The sequence below is a fragment of the Vidua chalybeata genome, chromosome 22 (assembly GCF_026979565.1).
Source record: "Vidua chalybeata isolate OUT-0048 chromosome 22, bVidCha1 merged haplotype, whole genome shotgun sequence".
Lineage (NCBI taxonomy): Eukaryota > Metazoa > Chordata > Aves > Passeriformes > Viduidae > Vidua > Vidua chalybeata.
Genome location: NC_071551.1, coordinates 233,209 through 252,937, shown reverse-complemented (window position 1 = coordinate 252,937; position 19,729 = coordinate 233,209). Strand labels below are relative to the sequence as shown.

At 51.3% G+C, this 19,729-nt stretch overlaps 1 protein-coding gene and 1 long non-coding RNA gene across 8 annotated transcripts; one reads left to right on the top strand and one right to left on the bottom strand.

Moving 5' to 3' along the window:
• The first annotated feature begins 609 nt into the window (after positions 1–609).
• WNT4 (Wnt family member 4) lies at positions 610–15,602 on the top strand. 5 transcript variants are annotated; one of them, XM_053962937.1, is made up of 6 exons: positions 610–744; positions 11,786–12,021; positions 14,052–14,183; positions 14,550–14,692; positions 14,913–15,287; positions 15,445–15,602. In XM_053962937.1, the coding sequence occupies exons 1-6, from the start codon at positions 668–670 to the stop codon at positions 15,460–15,462; spliced, it is 981 nt and encodes a 326-aa protein (XP_053818912.1). In that variant the 5' UTR covers positions 610–667; the 3' UTR covers positions 15,463–15,602. The 5 variants fall into 5 exon arrangements, with proteins under 5 accessions (XP_053818912.1, XP_053818910.1, XP_053818909.1 ...); XM_053962935.1 differs by having other exon boundaries at positions 14,913–15,298; positions 15,445–15,601; XM_053962934.1 differs by having other exon boundaries at positions 14,913–15,588.
• Positions 5,093–8,373, bottom strand: LOC128798947 (uncharacterized). 3 transcript variants are annotated; one of them, XR_008434602.1, is made up of 4 exons: positions 8,141–8,373; positions 7,696–7,991; positions 6,524–6,587; positions 5,093–5,492 (listed from the first exon to the last, which is right to left on the bottom strand). It is a non-coding gene; the product is annotated as an uncharacterized LOC128798947 (long non-coding RNA). The 3 variants fall into 3 exon arrangements; XR_008434601.1 differs by having other exon boundaries at positions 5,093–6,587; positions 7,696–7,829; positions 7,925–7,991; XR_008434600.1 differs by having other exon boundaries at positions 5,093–6,587.
• Positions 15,603–19,729: the final 4,127 nt, after the last annotated feature.

Below are 19,729 nucleotides of genomic sequence, written 5' to 3'. Positions count from 1 at the left end.
GCAAATTTTCAAAGCACTTTGGCATTTACAGTGAATCCTCAGAAACTAGAATCTCGGAAATCACTCCAAGTCAAGGTGCTTGTTGAAGAAGGCAGCCTGGGCGATGCACTCCAAGCAGCGCCAGGACATCTCAGGGCTCAGCTTCTTCAGAGCCACCAAGAAATTACCCCAAAAACATCAAATGCGGAAATCCCCGCCCTTCCCCTCTGCGAAGTTCCCCCGTCTCTTCCGCACGTAGAGAACCCACCCAGAGCTGCAGCAGCAACGTGGGGGACGCTGACGGATTCCCCGCTACCCTCCACGTCGCCGGAGAAACTCCCAATGCCCTCCCTGCCGTCGGAGCCCCCGATGCTCTCTCCGGAGCCCTCCCCGCTGCTGGCCCGCCCCGGGGGTGTCCTCGGCAGTGAGTCCCGCCCAAGGAGCGGCGGAGCCGGGGCGGCCCCCGGGGCTGCCTCCGCCCCCGGCCCGCCTCCGGCCCCGCCGCTCCATCCCGGGACGGGCCGGCCTCGCTGACAGTCGGGCTGAGCGGCCGCCGCGAGAGCATCAGCCGGGCAGCGCCCGCCGCTCCTGCCCGCGCCCACCTGCGGCGGCGGCTGCCCTGGGCGCGGGGCGGCGGGGGCGCTGCCGCCGCCGGCTCCGCGCAGTCCCACCCCGCCTGCCCTCCAGGATGAGCCCGGAGTATTCTCTGCGCTCCTTGCTGCTCATCATCCTCGCCACCTTCTCGGCCAACGCCAGCAACTGGCTGTGAGTAGCCGCGGAGCGAGAACGGGAATACGGACACGCCGCAACTTATTGGTAGCCCCGGGGGCGCGGAGCAGGTGCCGCGGGATTGGGCAGCACCGGGCGCGACCCCCTGCAGCGATGCTGCTCGGTCCCCGGCGGGGCACAGGGCGTCCGTCGCCAACGCGTCGGTCTCCTGTCCCCGCTGACCCTTGCCGCCGTGGCGGTGGGGTTGCAGCCCTCATCCGCAGGCAGGTGGGCGGCAGGGGATGCTGACTCTCCCCAGCCGCTCAGTGGCGGTGTGTTATCGCGGCTGATGGGAATGGGGCTGATTATCCAGCCCCTGTGCCATTTTTTGTCCTTAAGTTATGAATCCGGATCACACCGGGATCACGGGTGGAGGTCGGGACGTCGGGTCGGAGTGGGGCCTGGGTGTTGGCGAGATGCCACGCGAGGGCCAGCGGTCCAGGGGAGGATTTGGCAGAGCTGGGGTGGCCAAACGTGCTGGGCCCGGGGATCTGCAGCGAGCAGGGCTGCCCACGCCTCGGTCCCCTATTCCCGGTAGGAGGACGGGTGTCGGGGGGTGTTGCACGCCGCAGAGGAGCCCGATGACATCGGGAACCCGCTGAACAAACACTGAAATAATGTGTAAGGTAAACAGGGGCGGAAATCGTTCTGGAAAATTCCTACGTGTTTGCCAAGGCGGTGGGACTACTTTCTGAAGAGGACATCTCCCCCCCCTTTCCCCCTTCCCGGGTTAGAGGGGATGGAGCATGACAGCACTTTCCCACCTAACTTTGAACGAAGGCATCGTTTCTTCCTAATAAATCTGCTTTGGTGGGAGATGGTGCTTCCTCTGCTGCCCGTGTTGCCAGCTCACGGGAACTAATTAGTTCCCATGCACGCACCCAGCAGACCCGCTCTCCGGCTAGGAGCGTGGGCTGCCTCCATCTCACCTTCATCGGCTTCTCTCGGCAGGGGCAAGTATACCACACAGGATAAGGAGTTCCTGGGGTTGTCAGCATGAAAGATCCCGAGTGTCGTGTAGCCCAACACAGGTGCTCAGGTGGGCACACATCTGCTCCGCAAGGAGTCCTCTCTGTATCCAGATACAGCTCCTGCCTTTACATTTTGACTCGCTAGAGGCTGTGGGATGTGGGTGGTTTTTGGAGGATGCTCCCCAATGCCTGGGGAAAGTGCCAGGTCAGCAGCACTCTCTGAGTGTCCTGCCTGTGGGAAAAGGTGGCTGCCTGGCATGCGTTAGTACTTAGTCCTTCTCCCCTCCTTCTTTGCCAGATGGAGCGACTTGCATGCCACACGTCTCTAGCAACTGGTGGGTGGATCATAGCAGCTATCAAGGTGGTCTTTTAAGCTGTCATGCTTCTGGTGAAGGTATATTGGGAACTGTGGGAGTGTTTTTCCTGCAGGAAGAAAGTCCTGCTGAGGAAGCTCTGTGAGACGATGGTAGATCTCTGGAGAGGAGGAGCAACTTCGGCTGCCCTGGGACGGGCATGGCGGAAAGTGGGGCTTTCATGAGTGAGGTCAGCAAGCTGCCCCACACGGATGTGCAGAGGTGGGACTCCCCTCAGTCCCCGGCGCCGCACGCAGCTGGAATAGGATTTGGGAGGCGAGGCGGAGTGGTGATTCGCCGCACTAGTCAGGGAGGGCTGTGTGCAGCCGTCCGTGCTGGCAGAGCAAGGGTGGGCGCGGGGGGCTCGGCAGCAAAGAGCGGAGGGCTCATTCCTGCCAACAGGGGAGGAAAAGCAGATACATTTCAGTGCGTTTCAAAGGAAGGGGGTCAGCTTTTTTTGATGTTGCAAATGTATCATGATAAAAGGATCATCCCCCGCTCTGTGCTTTTTATTCTTTGCCTTTAGGATTAAGACAATTCCCATTGTTTATCTTCTCACATCAGAAACAAAGGCTGCCGGAGGCCATAAACAGAGTTAGAAGGATCCCGGGAATTATCAGATATTCGAGGAATGAGTGTGCCTCGTATGTCTTCACGTGTGTGGGCTCGGCATGCTCGGTGTTATCCCAGGGCACTGCCAGCTTGTGCCCGGAATGGATCCAGCCTCACCAGGCACATAGTTCTGCAGAGAGGTGTGTGCACGGAAATGGCAGCGTGTGGTGAAGTTTGCTTTTCCAGAAACCTGCTGGATTAGAGATTAAGTTCTCTCCCCCTAAAGCTTTAAAGCTTCTTTCGACCTGTACAGACTCGCATTCCCCCAGTGCTTTGGAGATACGCTGCTTGCAATGCTTGAGCTAGGGGCTTCTTTAAGCCTGGCTTTGTGGGGAAAGCGCTCATTTTGGCCATGCAATGAGCTGCCCCATCCAGTATAAAAAGGAGATGATGTAGGGATCTCTCAAAGAGATCACTCTGCTACAGTGGCCGTTGAGCTGGAAGGGATTTCCCAAATCTTTTCATTAAACAAACCAACCTACTTTCTCCCTGGTTAGGAAGTAAACCTCAGGTGTTTTTTCTCAGTGTTTTGAGTTTGGGGAGTTGCTGCTTGCCTTGTTGCCTATCCAGAAAGCCTCTGTTCTCCAAATCTGAAGAGATGCTCTGTTCCTACTTCTTGTGAAAGTCTCAGGCTTGCTCTTCCTTCTGCCTTTGGAGGCTCTGATTTGCCTCCTGCCTCTTCAGGCAGAGGTTTGTAAATTAAGTAAAGGGCTGTAGATATAGCCTTTTACATCTTGTTGGCTGTGCGCAGAAAGGTCCCTCTGGCTTCTGCTTTATCTCTGAAAGAGTCCAGGGCCGTGCTTTTTACAGGGGAAGCAGATGAGTTACTTTTCAAAGCAACTTGCACTTTGTAGACTCTTGAACCCACATGTGCAGTGATGTGGTTGAATTTGGAAGCAAGGCCTCTTCTGCTCCAAACTCATCCTGATGCTGAGGGTGTTTCATAGAGGCTTCTAGCCAAACAAGCATCATTCCACAGCTGGCATAGGAGTGCCAGGCTTTGGTTTCAGTCCAGTTGTTTAGTTAGTTAGTTATTAATTTATTTATCTCTTTTGGAGAGAAGGAAGTCCACATGAAAAAGTGAACTAGAACATGTGCAAAGTGGGTTATGGATGTAAGCATCCACTAAATGCATGAGGCACTGGGGCCCACAGCCTTGCTCTCTAGCTGTTCAGAGGGTTTGAATGATGAGAGAACAGAAACAGAAAACATCAGATACAACAGGGTAGGATCCTTTAGGGGTGAAACCCCTGGTTATCAAACTATCTGGGAATCATTACAGCCTCTCTCCATTTTCTTGCAGCTAAAACTGGTTCTGGAGGAAGCGCTCCATATGGACATGCTTGGTCTGAGATGTGGTCATGCATGTTTTAGAGTAGGGTGTACCACTAGCAGCTCTGTCTACCCATTCTTTACAGGGATTTAAAATTTCCATCTGGGCTTGGAACTTGGCTTAAAGGGCCAGGAGCACAGATGGGCTTTTAAAACCTTAAAAAAAAAAAATTATATGAGTGCTATGGGAAAGCTTGAAGGTCACAACAAGCCTGGCTAAGCAGCTGCTCTCTAACCACTTTCAAGGGCTGGTGAGGAAGGGATAAAAGGAGTTTGGATTTCCCTGGCCTCCTTTCATCTGAACATCACAAGGTGCTTTCAAACAGGGGGCCCAATTCTCTGTGCCCATCTCTGCCAGCTTAGGAGTAGGGATTTGCAAGAGCAGCCAGAATGCTCATTTTGTTTGGGTCATTATGCAATGCAGAGGATTTGAGAGGAAGCATGCCTGGGTCCTGCATTTGCATCCTTCTGGTTTTAAACCAGGCTTTATTTTTTTCAGGTGAGTCTCCACAGCTTTGATAGTGGGGAGAAATCACTTCACCTGGAGCCTGGCATAGTTTAATTTTGTACAATATTCTTTGCATTGTCATTGCAATGCTCCATCTTCCACCTGGTGAGGAAACAGTCCAGCATTTTCCCTTCAGATGCCATGCTGCCATGGCACAGATTTGGCAGATGCTGCTAGCTCTAACACAGAGCTGCTCTTGCCAAGCTCCACTCCCTTCTCCATGCTCCTGGTTTTTGCTGTGAGGACAATGTCAGGAAGGCTCCCTGGTCACATCTGATCTGGTCCCAGCAGCTGGGGTGGTGGGTTGCACCATTTGGGTTTGATGAGGAATTTCCTTACTTCGAGGGGTGCTGTGGTTGGATGAATGGCTTTCCACTTCTGGGATGCCCAGGGCTCCTTTGCATTGCTCTGGGGATCCTGTCAGATCCACAAGGTTGGTGCATGAACCTATGGAACCTGTTCCCAAAGCTGTGAGGTGAGAAATTGAAACTGCTGGAAATAGATTTTAATTTTTATTTATTTGTAGGTCTTGCCACTTCTGACAATATCAGCGAATTTTAGCTCAGTGATGAAAATGGACTGGTTGTGGGTTGCACCCTGCAGGTTGCACCCAGTGGTCCTAGCACTGGACTTCCAAACAAGTTTGGCTTGTCTCTAAGCAATGGACCTGTCTGGCAGACACCCTTCAGGGCTGCATTTGCCAGGGTGTAGGAGGGCCCCATGCTCTCTAGCTCCTCAGTGGTGATGGGCATTTCTTTCCTTTCCTAAGAAAGCCTCAAGTAAAATTACACCCCTGTCTTTCAAAGCAGAACCTAACTCTAGGGAGGATGGACAGGAGGGAGATAAAACCACTCTGCATGCCAGGCTGTGAAGAACTGGATAAGCTCCAAATATGAGCAACAGCAAGAGGCAGGTTTCTCTTTTGCAATGGCTTGATGTGACTCCATGAATCAAAACTGGACTTCTGCACTGAAGCAAAAAAGTGTTTATGTTACTCTGCTGAGAGCTACTGTCTGCTTGATTAATTCATCCTTGTAGATGTAGAGAAATGCATTACAGCCACTTTCTTAAAATTATGAAATTGCTGAGCAATCCTGGAGGTTAACAGTTTTTAGGAGATTCTTCTGTATTTCCTTACAAGTGCAATGACACTGGCTCTTACAATAATTGGTGATTTTTTCTTAAAGCTTGAAAACTTGCAGTCATCCAAGGCTGCTTGAATGGTAGACTCTGCTCTGCATATTCAGTGCAGGTAACCTCTGCCTTGCCTACGCAGGGGTGTCTGTTCCCGACACCTGTGGGTGACCCCTGGCAGCATCCTTCAGGCTCTCTTGGAGATGCTGCTATGGGCTGCTGCACTTCACAGCCAGGAAGCTGCCTTGCAGGATTTGGCTGGCTCAGCAGAACTGGAGCCAGTGTTGTGCTTTCATGAAATTACTTGGGGAAAAGTAATTGAGTCTCTTGGCCAATGGAGAGCAGCCTGGGGTCTGTTGAAAGTTGGGTGAGATTAAACTAATCCTGTAGAAGGCTTTTTTTGCCACATATTTGCAAATTCTGATCAAAACTTAAAACTCATCAGATTTTCTGCAATAAGGTCTAGCCTGAAGCACTGCAGGAGTTGGCCTGCACTTGTATCCCTTTGCAACAAGGTCTAGGTTTTGTACCTGAATCCAGGAGTAGCTTCTATTGTCTTATAAAGGATGTAAAGGAAATTTCATACACATTTAAAGCAGATTTCCAAAACAGATGCTGTTCAGGCTCTTCCCAGCTTCCATCCTGCTCTCCCCCATTAAAAAGTGGAGATTGTGCCCCTGCATGCTCAGAAAGCCAAAAGCAGCACTGGCTCAGGACCAACAGCTGGCCATCTCGCTGTCCCCAAAGACTTGTGATGGGGGAGGTAAGCCACCACCAGTGGCTGGGGCATGGGTGTTTGCTGGGTGTGCATGGTGTTAGATGCAGGGTCCAAGAGATGGGGGACAAGATTGGAAGCGTAGGCTCACCCTTGAGCTGAGGGGCCGAGGTAAAGGCATAGCACTGTCTCCTCCAGGGTGACTGTCTCAGCAGCTGTTAATTGGAGATGAAGAGTAGGTGTGAAAAGCAGGTTTCAGCCAAGAGATGGTGCCCTAGCTGTGACAGGAAGGACTGAGGCAGACAGCTGTATTTCTTCCAAGAAAGAGACCAGACAGGTTCTCCGGTGATGACTTGTAAATCATAGTTTACACTTAGAAAGACAGGATGTCTAATCCCAGGAGGGTGATGCCTGGTCTCTGGGAGGGCCAAGTTTGCTACAGAGCCAGTAACTGGACAAGGGCAACCTTGCAGATCTCCTGCAAATCCTGACAGGAACATGCCCAACTGGCAGGCTTGAGGAACCACAGATGTGGTGGGCCCTACTAGCCTGGAGCTGTTGTAAGAGGGAGACTGGAACTAAGCCCAGTGTAGGACACCATGAGAAATCGTGGGAGCTGTATGGCATGCATGGAGCGTCATCTGTCCTGCCAGACTGAGACATCTTTCCATGGCTTCACTCATCCTGCTTGGTAGGAGAAAGCAACAAGGCAAAGATAAAACACTTCTCCATATCTGCAGGGTGGCTCCTTGTAAGGAGCCATAACACTAGTCAGTACCCCTCCCTGCATGGATATATCTATGGAGACAGATAGATGCATGCAGGAATACATGGGGTTTTTCCATGGATTTTTCACATTATAAACAAGCCTTTAGTTCTTCCCCAGAATAAACTTGCCTGCATGAGCTGTCTCAATCCTTAGGACAATCCCAAGTGCTGACTGTCCCTGCACCCTCAGGAGGCACAGAGATGTGCTTACTGACCCCTCCACAGGCAGGGGGGTGTTTGCTGCCTCTCAGACAGGAGCAGAGCTGAATCATCTTCACAGTTTAAGGCTTGGACAAGTCTTTTGTGGCCTTTGCCACTCAACCTTGTGGGAAGGTTGAGTATTTGCTGAGCAGGGTGAAGCTTCTGAGCCTGATTTGAACACATCTATTGAGTGGTTTATCAGGGATGCCACTGGCTTGGGTCTGAAAGTTATCATCTTCAGGAAAATATTCTCAAAATGAGACAATACAAAGAATTACCACTTGAAACTCATTTGTTTGACAAAAAGAAACACCAGACATCTCTGCTTTCCCCAAGGTATCTTCTCTGACCCACCTCAATTGAGTATTGGTGAATGACTGAAATTTCCACACCTTTCCATGGCAGGGAATCTTCTCCCCTCTCCTCCTGGCTCTATCTGCGAGATGCTATGGCTCTTTCAATGTCTCCTTGTCATTTCACCAATTATTCTTCCTCATGAAAGTATTATCATAATTTTTATTTAAGCAGGGATTTTTGACATTCTCCACCTTTCCAAAGCTCCCTGGATTTGAGATTTACTTACTTGCCATCTTGCAGAGTGCATCAGCTGCAGCTGCTTAAATTATGGGGCTTCAATCCTGATCTCAGTACTTCAGATGGGAAAAAAGGAAGGGCTTTCAGTCAGTTTTCTCCTAAATCAATGACTCTTAAGAGGGAGTCTGTTGTGCAAGTGATGTGCCTGGATTTAAAGGCAGGAGAAAAGAAATATACAAGGCCATGATGAAGCAAGAAGACGGACCTTAAAAAAATTGTGTGGGCAGCAGCTATCCTCTTGAAACATTCTTTGCCCAGTCTTGGAAAAGGAAGAAGATACACCATTGCTTGGGTTTGTTTTCCACAAACAGGGCTGTTTTGAGGCTGCATGTGAGACTTAAATTATAATCGAGACCTCTGCATAGCAATCGGGATGTGATGTCACAATGGAGGATCTGCATTGAGGCTTTGTAGAGGGCAGGAGCTGTTTGTTGCATTCCTCCTGCTGTGCCTGTCTAGCTGTCTGTGCAGGTAGACAAAGGGTTTGGCTGCAGATTCTACCACTTCAGCCCAGGGAAACAAAGTTTGGAGCAAAGTTCTTGTCAACGACCAGACAAAGCACTAGAGTCAGGTTTCCATGGGGACCGTGGGATGCTGCAGATGTGTTTGGTTCCTGACAGCCTTGGTGCTCCACAGCCCTGAGAAACATAAGATGGAAGCACCTCTGAGTGCTGACGAGGGCAGAGCGTGTTTCCCAGTTCTTACCTAACTCTTCATCTGCCCCAGAGAGGGGAAGGGGATAAGAAATTCCTGCCTGGTGCTTCTGAATGTAGTGTGATGAGATGCCATGTGAGTGCCTCAAAGCTGAGGTCCTTCAGCAAAGGTCCTTCCTTAAATCCTTGCCTCAACCTCTGGATCTTGAACCAGGGATCAGGATGGGAGCTTCCTCCCCCATTAGAAACCTTGTCTTTTGGAAAGCAGTGATGGTTCTCCTGGATGAGTAGCAAACTAGTAGCATGATGGGGCCACAGCATTTTTGGCACAGTTGCCTCCATCTCCACAGAGGGGCTGGCAAACATAGACCGAGGAGGGGTGATAGGACCCAGGACCTGTCAAGGGGGAGAGAGGCCAGAGCACTGTTCTGGATAGTTTCATCTTATTTGTCTGCATTGCAAAACAAATTACCAGACCTGTTCTTGCAGAGCTGTACCTATCTTTGAAGCATCCTTGGCCTTTGTTTTATAATCTTAAATAGCATTAAATGTGAGTTGGGAAGGCACCTTATCAGGTGCATCTCCTTGGAAAAGCTTGAAAGGCTTTTGTCACACTTTCCTTTATGTGTGCTTTGAATTTATTACTCCACATTGCCCAGAGAATCTCAAACGGGAAATATATTAGAAAAGGAGATGATGCCCCATCCTGAGCAGAGCTGATAATAATGTGGGTGCTACATCTGTGTCACAGAACTCTTCCACCAATGTGTCTGCACTCAAAGGAGGCATCTGTAGGACCAGTCTCTCAGCTTTGAAGGAACTGCTTGCCTGGCATGATAAATGCCAGGCAGAGGGGGAAGCCAAATCAGCACAAGGGGTTGGTTCTGGAGATAGATTCTGATTTTCTTGGCTTCCAGGCTCAAAGCTGATCAATAACCGACATTGTCTTGAGCTGAATCTTACCACTCTGCTGTATGTAATCTTCCCCATGCCCAAACTGGAATGATGGCTGGACCTGGGAGGAGACAGCCGTTATGGGCTCTCTGTGTGTGCTCAGCATTCAACATCCTCAAAGCTCCCAGAGGTGGTTTGGTGCCTTCATCCCAGGTCAGCCAAGTGCAGCAAGATGGGAGAACAGCAATTGTTGCACTCAATGTCTGGGACTGCCATGCAGGGTTGGGGACATCTATTGCGTGGTGTGGGGGCCAGCAGAAAGGTGATAGTCCTGAGTCTGGCCACAGTGGGTTTTTTCAAGCCACCCGTGTGCATCAGATCCTGTCTTCTGCAAACTGGGCTGTCCCCTTGGAGGAGCAGGAAGCCTTGGGCAAAGATGATTTGCTGATATAAAGGCTCTAACAGCACTTGGCTCTGAAACCCCAGCAGCCTGTCTCTTCCTGCTGTCAGAGAAGCATTGCCTCCATGATCACACACAGGGAAAACTGAATTCTTTTGACATCTTGCCATGCAGACTCCCCACAGACACCATAAGCCAAGACAGCCTTCTCCCTGGCTCCCATGCTCCCCCCCAGCTGTGAGGATGAAACCAAGCTGGTGGATAATTCTGCTGATCCACAGAAGAGAAAATCTTGTTCTCTCCTCCTGGGGCAGACTGGCATGGTTAATGGGAGGAAGAGGCTGTGGCAACTTGATTTTGTGGCTGAAGTCAGCAGATCTGGCTCCTGGGACACATGGGAACAGGCAGGGAGCGGGAGACACTTTTGCACAGTCACTTCTCGGAGACAAGCAGGACTTCAAAAGAAAAATCCTTTGCAGGATGTTGCAACTTGGGAGGAGGAGTTAAAAAAACACACAAATAAAAAAAACCACAAGTTCTGTAGGGCTGGGAAATGCAGAGCCAATGAATGAAGTTTCCAAAAAGCTCAGTACTTGCAGCTCTTGGTGCAGACAAGGTAGCAGTGTGAGACAATGCTGGTAATTCCCAAGGACGCTAAAGCTCAGTGTGGTTAGTGGATGGGTGCAAGTGTGAGTTACACCTGTCCCGTGCAGGGAAACCTCCATGTCCACAACACATCAGGGCTCCATTATGGCAGTGTCATCTGAACTGGCTACCTGAAGGCACAGGAAGGAGGGAGTCTCATATACACACCTGCCAACACAGTCACTAACAGTTGTAGAGGATATTGGATTAGCACACAGCTTCATTGGAAAATCTGACTGGGTCTATCTTAAGCTCCTTCCACGTTCCAGAGGTTGGGGCAGGAGGATGGAAATGGGCAAGCATGGACACCATGCCCACAACACAACAAGGGGTGGGAGGCTGAGTTGCTGGGATGTGCAGCAGGGACCATCATGCCCACACATTGGACAAGGAAATGCTGATAGCTTTTGAGGTGCTTGCTCTTAAAGGTGTTTGCTCCCTCATTCCCCTAACACTGACACCCAAGAGCAGCTCTGTGACTCTTACTGCTGAGGATGGCACTATGGAAAGCAGAACACATGGTCCTCTCCACACATGGCCAGTCTTTTCCAGATCAGCAAAGACCTCATGGCCCTATTCACAAGCTAGGTTCTTGGAGGAGGTGCCCAGCCGGTGCAATTTTGCCCTGGCAGGCTCCTGATTCTGCTTCCCTGCTTCAAACCCTGCTTGAATCCCAAGTGACAAGAAACCTGGCAGCTCCCAGAGGCCATCCCTGCCTGCTGGGGTCTGGGGCAGCTAAAAGAAGCCTCCAGGAGGGAAGTGGTTTGGGGGGCAACGTTTGCCGGTTATGAGCACACAGCCATGCTGTGGGAGCACTGTGGCAGATGGAGCTGGCAGCCAAGTGCCTGTCCTGCTTGTTTTGGCTGACTTCAGAGACCTCTGGCTTTTCCTAGTAGCATTTGGATATGCCGATACTCAGGAGACCTGACCAGGCACATTCAGACAGCGCTGAAAATATCTTCCTTGCAGGCAACAGAGGCAAAGGGGAGCCAACAGATGGAGTCCCCAAGAGACAGGAACTAGGCTGCAGAGGGAGGGTTGTTTTGCTTGGGCTTGTTCTCTGTCAGCCAGAAATGCATCCTGCAGAGCCACTGCTGTGGTACATTTAAAGGTGACCCCAGATGGGCAGCAGGTCTTAGCTACGGAGGGGGTAAGAGGTTCAGTCTCCTTGCTTTCTGGAAGGCTGAACATGGGCCCCAGCTGAATATGGGCTCCCGCAGTCCTTGCCTCCTAACCTGTTGTGCTGGTGTCATGGCAGGTACCTGGCAAAGCTGTCTTCAGTGGGGAGCATCTCCGAGGAGGAGACCTGCGAGAAGCTGAAGGGCTTGATCCAGCGCCAGGTACAGATGTGCAAGAGGAACCTGGAGGTGATGGACTCGGTGCGACGTGGAGCCCAGCTGGCTATTGAGGAATGCCAGTACCAATTCCGCAACCGCCGCTGGAACTGCTCCACACTGGATACCCTGCCTGTCTTCGGCAAGGTGGTGACGCAAGGTGAGCTGGAAGGACGTGTCTGGGGTGATGCTGCTGGGGGAATGGCTATAAAAGCAGTCTTGTGGGCTGCAGGTGGGATTTTGCCTGCTCGCCCCTGAACTGGTGGCTGGAGAGGGTCAGGAATAGCCCATCCAGTGTTGGATCTTGGGGTGTATGGGTCCCTGTGCACTTCAGTGAGGCTCTATTCAGTATGTTGAGTACAGCATATTCAGACTCCTGCTGCTCTTCAGCTCTCCTGAACCTTTTCCACACCCATTGACAAGACATGCCAAGTTTGAACAAAGGTCCTGAAGTCAGCCTGGTCTCATCTCTTCCCCACCAAACCCAGGAGCTCCACTCCATAAAGCCATGGGTGCATTTACTCAGTCTCTTTCTGGGCAGTGCTGAAGCCAGGCTGGCACATGGCCACTCTTGAGCAGAGCATCAATGGGGGCACCGTCAGGAGGATAGCTCAGTGCCACCTGGCATGGGAAGAACATTTGGCAGCATCATCCCCCGCCACCAGCCTTCAGGGCTGGATATGGCCAGGGCAGCCCTCAGCCCCTCTGATCCCAGCTGCACCCTGACTTCCCAGAAGCACAGGACTGTAATCAAACCAGAGAACTGGAGTGAGGATACAGAGGGAAAAGCCCCTCTGCAATCCCTTAAGATCACTGAAGCATCCCTTGCCTCCCCTCAGGTGCTATCTCTGAGGCACTATCTCACCTCCCATCCCAGGACCCCTACACCAAAGCATCCCCCTGGCTCCTTATTTGACTTTCTTCTCCTCAATGCAGGGGTGAAGATCTCTTCTTGTGAAGGTTCAGGGACTGGAAATACCAGAAATACCAGAAACTAAAAGTCGTCTCTTTTTAGGCAGCCACAGCACAAACCGACCAACATGATCCTACTATTAACCTTGATTAACTTGGAGGCGGTTCAGTCCCACACTGGCTGGGTCCTCCCCAGCCACTGCCAGCTGGGCCACCAAAGTCTGGGATGCGACCACCAAAGTAGCTGCCCTCTCTCTGACCAGCAAGCTGAGTGATGCCTGCTCACAAGCCATTGCCCCTCTGTACCAAACATGGGACCACCCCAAATACCAGCCCTCCTTGCTCAAAAATGGAGGGTATGTACCCTCAACCAGCCTTGGAGGATAGTGGGGATTTTGTGTTGCTAAAGCTGATCCCTGCCCCTGCTACTCTGTGTTCATGCCCAGGGATGCGCTCAACTTCCCAAACAAGTTTTTCTCAACCATGTGGCACCACAGGTAGACACAAAAGCTGGGACTGCACTGCACCCTGGACACCAGTGGGGTTGTGTGAGGTGCTTTGGGAGCAGAACAGGGTTTTGCAGGGTAGTTTGGGAGGCACTGCGAGCTACACGACCCTGTGAAAGAGGATGGCAAGGATCTGCAGCTGCAGGGGATGTTCCTGGATGTGGAAAACAGACAGCTATTTTGGATGCAGGACAGATTTCATGGCAGAGCTGCTGGGCAAGCACAAGGCAAGACAGTCTTCCATATAAGCTCTCTGGGAGATCTCTGCCCACATTGGCAGTGCAGCTTCTGTCTCTCCCATTGCCAGGTTTTATCATTCACCCATCATTCATGTTTTTAATGTTGTGGGGCAGTTCCCAGCTTCCCAGCTTCTTGCTTATTGCAAGAATGGGCCCTCACTTCTGCAAAACACCTCCCAGCACCCAGGGGTCTCTGATGAGTCAGGTCCAGGCTTGGCACTAAGCAAACAGCACCCCCAGGGCTGGGGACAATGAGGGTCCTGCGTGTGCTGCCTCTATCTTAGGAGGAAGTAACAGAGCAAAGGGTTTAGCCTGATAGCTCTGTATAGCATGTTTTGCCAAGAGCTGTCTTTCAGACCAGTTTTTCAGGGGAGTTTATATGCTACACCAGAGTTAACAGGGGAGTGGAGAAGAGACACATGTGGCAGTCTACCAACGGCCTTTGGCCACCAGGCTGCATTGCCTCCAGCATTCCCGCTTGTGTTGCCTCAGACTTTATGCCACTTTTCCCACCATGGTTTGTGCCATTGCAGGGACACGAGAGGCAGCGTTCGTCTATGCCATCTCTTCAGCAGGGGTGGCCTTCGCCGTGACCCGCGCCTGCAGCAGTGGCGAGCTGGACAAGTGTGGATGTGACCGCACAGTGCAGGGGGGAAGCCCACAGGGTGAGTGTCTGAACAGGGAGCAGCTGCAGCTGCAGGGAGACCAAAGTAGCCAAAATACCTGCAATTCAAACTCACTCTCTGGAGCCATCCAGAAAAGAGGAAAAAGTTTAAAAAAAACCAAAACGCTGGTTAGTCCATGTGACTGCCTCAAAAAAACACCTGGGTGCATCACCCACTGGACTGAAAACATCTTGTCCATGTGTTCCCCAGGGCCACACTCCCTAGCTTCCCCTGTTCCCATGTGGTGCAGACTAGTAGGCAGCAAGACAGAGAGGGCAGGCCAGCTGGATTTTAGGAAGAGCAGGGCTGGAGAGTGCAAGCACTACAGGGTGGCAGTACCTGTCTCATCTGTGCTCTCTGCCTCAGGCTTCCAGTGGTCGGGCTGCTCCGATAACATCGCCTATGGTGTGGCCTTCTCGCAGTCCTTCGTCGACATCCGTGAGAGGAGCAAAGGGGCCTCTTCCAACAGAGCATTAATGAACCTCCACAACAACGAGGCAGGGAGGAAGGTAATGGCAAGGAGAAAAAAACCTAGGCAGTTGGCACCGCTCTGCAGCATCCCAGCCAGGCTCTGCAGCCATGGCTTGAGCCATTTGGGCTTCTTTTAATCCCATACCCACCCAGCAGCATTTTCTGCACAGCCCTCCCAGGCCCTATCCATTGCACCCTCCCTGCTATGTCCATCCCGCACTGATCATCCCATCTTGTTCCTTGTGTCTGTTCCTCCAGGCGATCCTGAACAACATGCGGGTGGAATGTAAGTGTCATGGTGTGTCAGGCTCATGCGAGTTCAAGACGTGTTGGAAAGCCATGCCCCCCTTCCGCAAAGTGGGCAACGTCCTGAAGGAGAAATTTGATGGTGCCACAGAGGTTGAACAGAGCGAGATTGGATCCACCAAAGTGCTGGTGCCCAAAAACTCCCAGTTCAAGCCACACACAGATGAGGACCTGGTCTACCTAGACTCCAGTCCCGACTTCTGTGACCATGACCTCAAGAATGGGGTCCTGGGCACCAGTGGGCGGCAGTGCAACAAGACCTCCAAGGCCATCGATGGCTGCGAGCTGATGTGTTGTGGTCGTGGCTTTCACACGGACGAAGTGGAGGTTGTGGAAAGGTGCAGCTGCAAATTCCACTGGTGCTGCTCCGTCAAGTGCAAACCCTGCCATCGGGTGGTGGAGATCCACACGTGCCGGTGATGCACGGGGGAGGGCACCCACCCGTATCCTCTTTAACTGACCCTGCTTCTCCCTTGCCCCCCAGCCAGGACTGAGGAAGTGACCCAGATGCTGCAGGGAGAGCACAGCTCTTTACAGAGACAGAACCACAGAGAAAAACAGATTTAAAAGAAAAAAATATTTAAAGTTTTAAAAAACTGATCATTGTTGGCTTTTTTTTTTTTTTTTTGTCTGCTTTGCTGTAATGTATTGCTGAAGCCAGAGCCCCTTGGTGTCCTGTGCCGGCACAAACATTTGCTGTCTGGCTATCTGGGGACCTGTGTGATGCCAGCTCCCATCGGATGGGCTCCTGCTGCTTTTGGAGTGCTGCAGACAAGTGTATAAGGCAAGGGTAGTACAGCATTTGAAATCTTCTATTGTAGTTATTTTGGTTTGTTTAAAGGCACGTGCTGAGCATCCTGGAGAGCCGCTGGCCTGGCTAAGCCTCAGGAAGGGAAGGAGCACAGCCAGCCTGTGCAGCCAGGTGCATGGCAAGGGACAGGCAGGTGGTGACAGGGTGGTACTGTCCTCCAAGAGTTAAGTTCCACATGGAACCCAGCCAGGGTGATCAGTTCATGAGGGCAATGTGAGGCACTCGTGCACCTCCTTATTGTGGGATGCTCAAAGGCCCTCTGGGAATGGGTGGATTTTGGAGCAGCTCCAGGGACTGCTCTGATTTACAGAAGCTCTTCAGTGGCTGCCTAAGGCTGTTGGAGAATACAATGGTCCCATCATGCTCCCTTTCCCCCATCTCTTCTCCAGTACCTGGTTTCACTGGAGACAGTGAAGGGCAGTGATACCTGCAATCCACTGACACTTCATGGAGCTGAGAGCTGATGGGAGAAAAACCAAGTTGATTTCTTCTCCTCTGTCCCATAATTGCCCCCACCTCACAGGCATCCTACAACAGGTCTCCTCTTTCTCCTCCATGTGCCTGTTCTCCTCACTCATGAAGACACTGGGGGACAGTACCTATCCTGATTAATGCTGAGAAAAGCAAAAGTATAAAGTGGAGCAATTGGAGGTGGAGGAATGCTGGTGATCTGTCACTATTGCTGTATCACCCTTAGGAAGCCACAAGAGAAGGACTCAGCCAGAGGAATGCTGCCATGTGTGCCCTGGTCACAGAGATTTAGTGCAACAGGGCCCCAGCTGTCCTGTCCTCCTCCCAGGGACACTGCCATGAGGATAAGGTGCTGTCCTGCCTGCTCTGGCTTCCCTCTGCCTAGGACTGAGCAGAGTCTTTGCAGTTGGGCTGCAGTACGAAGTATTTGGAGAAGTAATAAGCAGAGGGGCACTGTGAGGGAAGGTGGAAAATGAACCAGTTTCTCTCTCCCTCACCCACTGGTCTATGAGTCAAGAAGTAAAAGAGAAGCAGAGAAAAACCTCAAAATGACACCTCAAGCCAACAGGTGAGGCTCAGCATTGCCAAGCCCTCCTGTGTAGGAGGGAGCTCCCTGCATGGTCCAGGAAAGCCCAGAGCTGTGGCCATCGCCCTCCCAGCTGAAGGAGGGGATCCCTTAAAAACCTGCAGTTTTTTGCTCTTCCTTGAGAGGGAAAAGGTTGGGGGAATGCACCCCATATATATGTGAAATCCCATCTGTGCCATAGTAGCGATGGGCTGGGGGAGAGCCTGTGGCCACTGGAAGGTCTCCAGACACCATCTGCTGACAAATGACTTGAAGCAGTGCAGGGTGAGGGAGGTTTGCATTAGGGCAAACCCCAGCACACCCTAGCTGCCTCTCTCTTGCCTGCTCAGCACCAGTTCCAATAAATGTGTCATATGGTGGCGAGGGACACCCTAGGTGAGTCTTGAGGTGGAGCACTGTGGGTTGATCCATTTCAGTGCAAACCAGAGATCTCCTCACTAGAGCAAGGTTTGCCTCTCTCAGTTGGCCAAAGGTACAGCATTAAATTCCGGGGGGGGGGGGGGCGGGGGGTGTTAAATTTAAGCTTTGCCTCCTGTGGTTTCATCTCATCAGCAACCCAAGGCTGCAAATCCTCAAATACCTTAGAGACAGTTCTTCCCTCTCCAGCTCATGCAGAGGAGGTCACAAATCTCAGGCCATTGGCCAAGTCTTCTGCACCTTGTCCATCTAGGATGAGGGCCAAAGCTGAACAAGACAACTCAAATCAACATGGATATAATCTCTGTACATGGGATTTTTTCAGGCTGCAATGAAAGCTAAGCCCTGCAAATGCCACCCAGGGTTAGTTTCACTCTGCAGCGCTCTGGTTCTTCTCATAACTGTAAGTTTCAACACCACAGGGGGGTTTAGAAATGCATTTTCATATTTACTTTGTCTATGAAATAGTAAGTTTGTGCTGAACAAGCCATGGGGTTTTCCTGTCCTGAAATCAGCTCCACTGGGCTGTGTAAAACCATAATGTGCTGCAGACACCTCATGGTTGCTGGTCTCCTCCCAATAGTCCTTAGCTGGGAAGAGAGGTGCCCACATGGTGCCTCCTGACAATGCAAAGAGAACACTTAAGTTCTCTTTGTCCCTCCTCTAGTCTCTCCTCAGGAGATGCTGGTGTTTGGACCACAGACAGCATCCCTGCTTTCCCATCAGTGGAAGTATAGCTTGCTTCTGCCTTAACCACTTGACACACCACTGGCTTAAGAGGCAACTTATTTTAGTTCTCAGTAAGTCTTCCTCCTGTGGAGAGGGCATCAATATCCATCTGCTTAGAACAGTGCTCCCCTGTCCTGCCCACAGCCAAGGAGCCACAGCTAACTTGTGTGCTGCTGGAAGCATCCTGCCAGTGGGCTCAAGGTGCATTTGAGCTGGGAGGGGGCTGCTGCCTTTTGTCTCCATCACTGTGATGCAGTTTGCTGGATTTGAAGCGGATGCCGTGCCTGATACACAGGTATGCTCCAAGCTGCCCACAGAGTGCATTTTGCTTGTCCCTTGTCCCTTCCCTCAAGCCAGAAGCATTGGTTGCATCCTTTTCACACTGTTCCCTACAGTCTGGAGACTCTTGCTTCAGCAGGGGTTGCTGCTGGGTCCAGCTGTACACCCTGACTCGTCTCCTTTCTTTAGCTGTAGCTCTCCATTTTTGGCTCTCAAAGCTCACCTTTTCATAGGCTCATGGCAAAACCAATGTCTTCTCTCCCTTTGGCCTCTGTGGTGGAGAGGGCTTGAGGGATATTTTGTTAAGTTTAACTTGTTGTAGAAAGAGCACAGTAGGATGGGAGAAAATTATGCCTGAGCCTCCCAAAAACCCTCACTTCCAACAGCTTCTTTCTTCCCCTGGTAGATCCCACTCCTCCAGCACTTCTTTTCCCCACTCGAGCTTCAGCCTCAGGTAAGGAATTGTCTCCAGTGAAAAAAAAAGATGCCTCACTCTTCTCCTGAAACAAGGTGTACAGAGACACTAGCTTCTCTGTGACCATAGACAGAGCAAGATATTTGTGTTTTCCTCTTCCTCCGCCTACTCCAGCTGTACCCTGCATTCCACACACATCAGACCACATCACACTATGCCTCTCCCCACCACTGCATCCTGCCACATGCTCAGCCCCATTCCAGCCCCACAGGCCCAGAACTACGTCCTCATCCTCAGTCCCCCAACACCTTTTCCTTAGTAAGCTCATCCCTCCTCTTAGAACTCACAGGCTGACATCTCCACCCAGCCTCTCCCCCTCATAAACCTTCCTGGATGTCCCACTGCCAACTCGAGATCATCATAGCAAAAATAGGACATCACTTCCAAGTCCTCTCCACCCTGCTCCGAAGGCTAAATCCATTATTTTTTTCCCATTCCCCAAATTCAAAACTTTACCACCATGATCTGCTTCTTTTGTTTTCTTTGCCTTTTCTACTGGAAAATCCACCTAGGTGACAGGTACCTTCAGCCTCAGCTATTTCAAACTCTGGGCTTCACATTTCCCAACTCTCCATCCCAGATCCAGTCCAAGCCCAGCACAGCCAAGCACATGTGCAGAGCTGGTATTTTTCTCCAGCTGTTTTGACCACATCACCCTCATGCCCTTTATTAGGCAAGGACATTTCCATCACTCGCAACTATCTCATTCTCCCTCCCTGGGCATGTTCAGCCTCACCCACTGCTCCTTGCAAAGCAATTAAATCACTGTGGGTGACATTAATGATGCAGATGGAGTATAAGTTAGCACTCACATCCTTTCCCTCCCTCACACCATCAGTGAACATTACAGAAAATCCCTTTGCATATTCCTTCAGCAATGAGCACAGTAACTCTCCTGCATGTCCTTCTCTCCCTTTATCCACATGACTTTACCAGCTGGCTGTAGGGAAGCAAGGTGATGGAGACAGTAGGAAAGAAGTGTCTAGGACTACCAAAGAGAT

Excerpts from the sequence above, each read along its gene's own strand:
- WNT4 (XM_053962934.1), top strand. The coding sequence starts at position 668 with ATGAGCCCGGAGTATTCTCTGCGCTCCTTGCTGCTCATCATCCTCGCC. Across the intron at positions 745-11,785 it reads GCCAACGCCAGCAACTGGCT|GTACCTGGCAAAGCTGTCTT; the intron begins GTGAGTAGCCGC and ends GTGTCATGGCAG. Across the intron at positions 14,184-14,549 it reads GCAGGGGGGAAGCCCACAGG|GCTTCCAGTGGTCGGGCTGC; the intron begins GTGAGTGTCTGA and ends TCTCTGCCTCAG.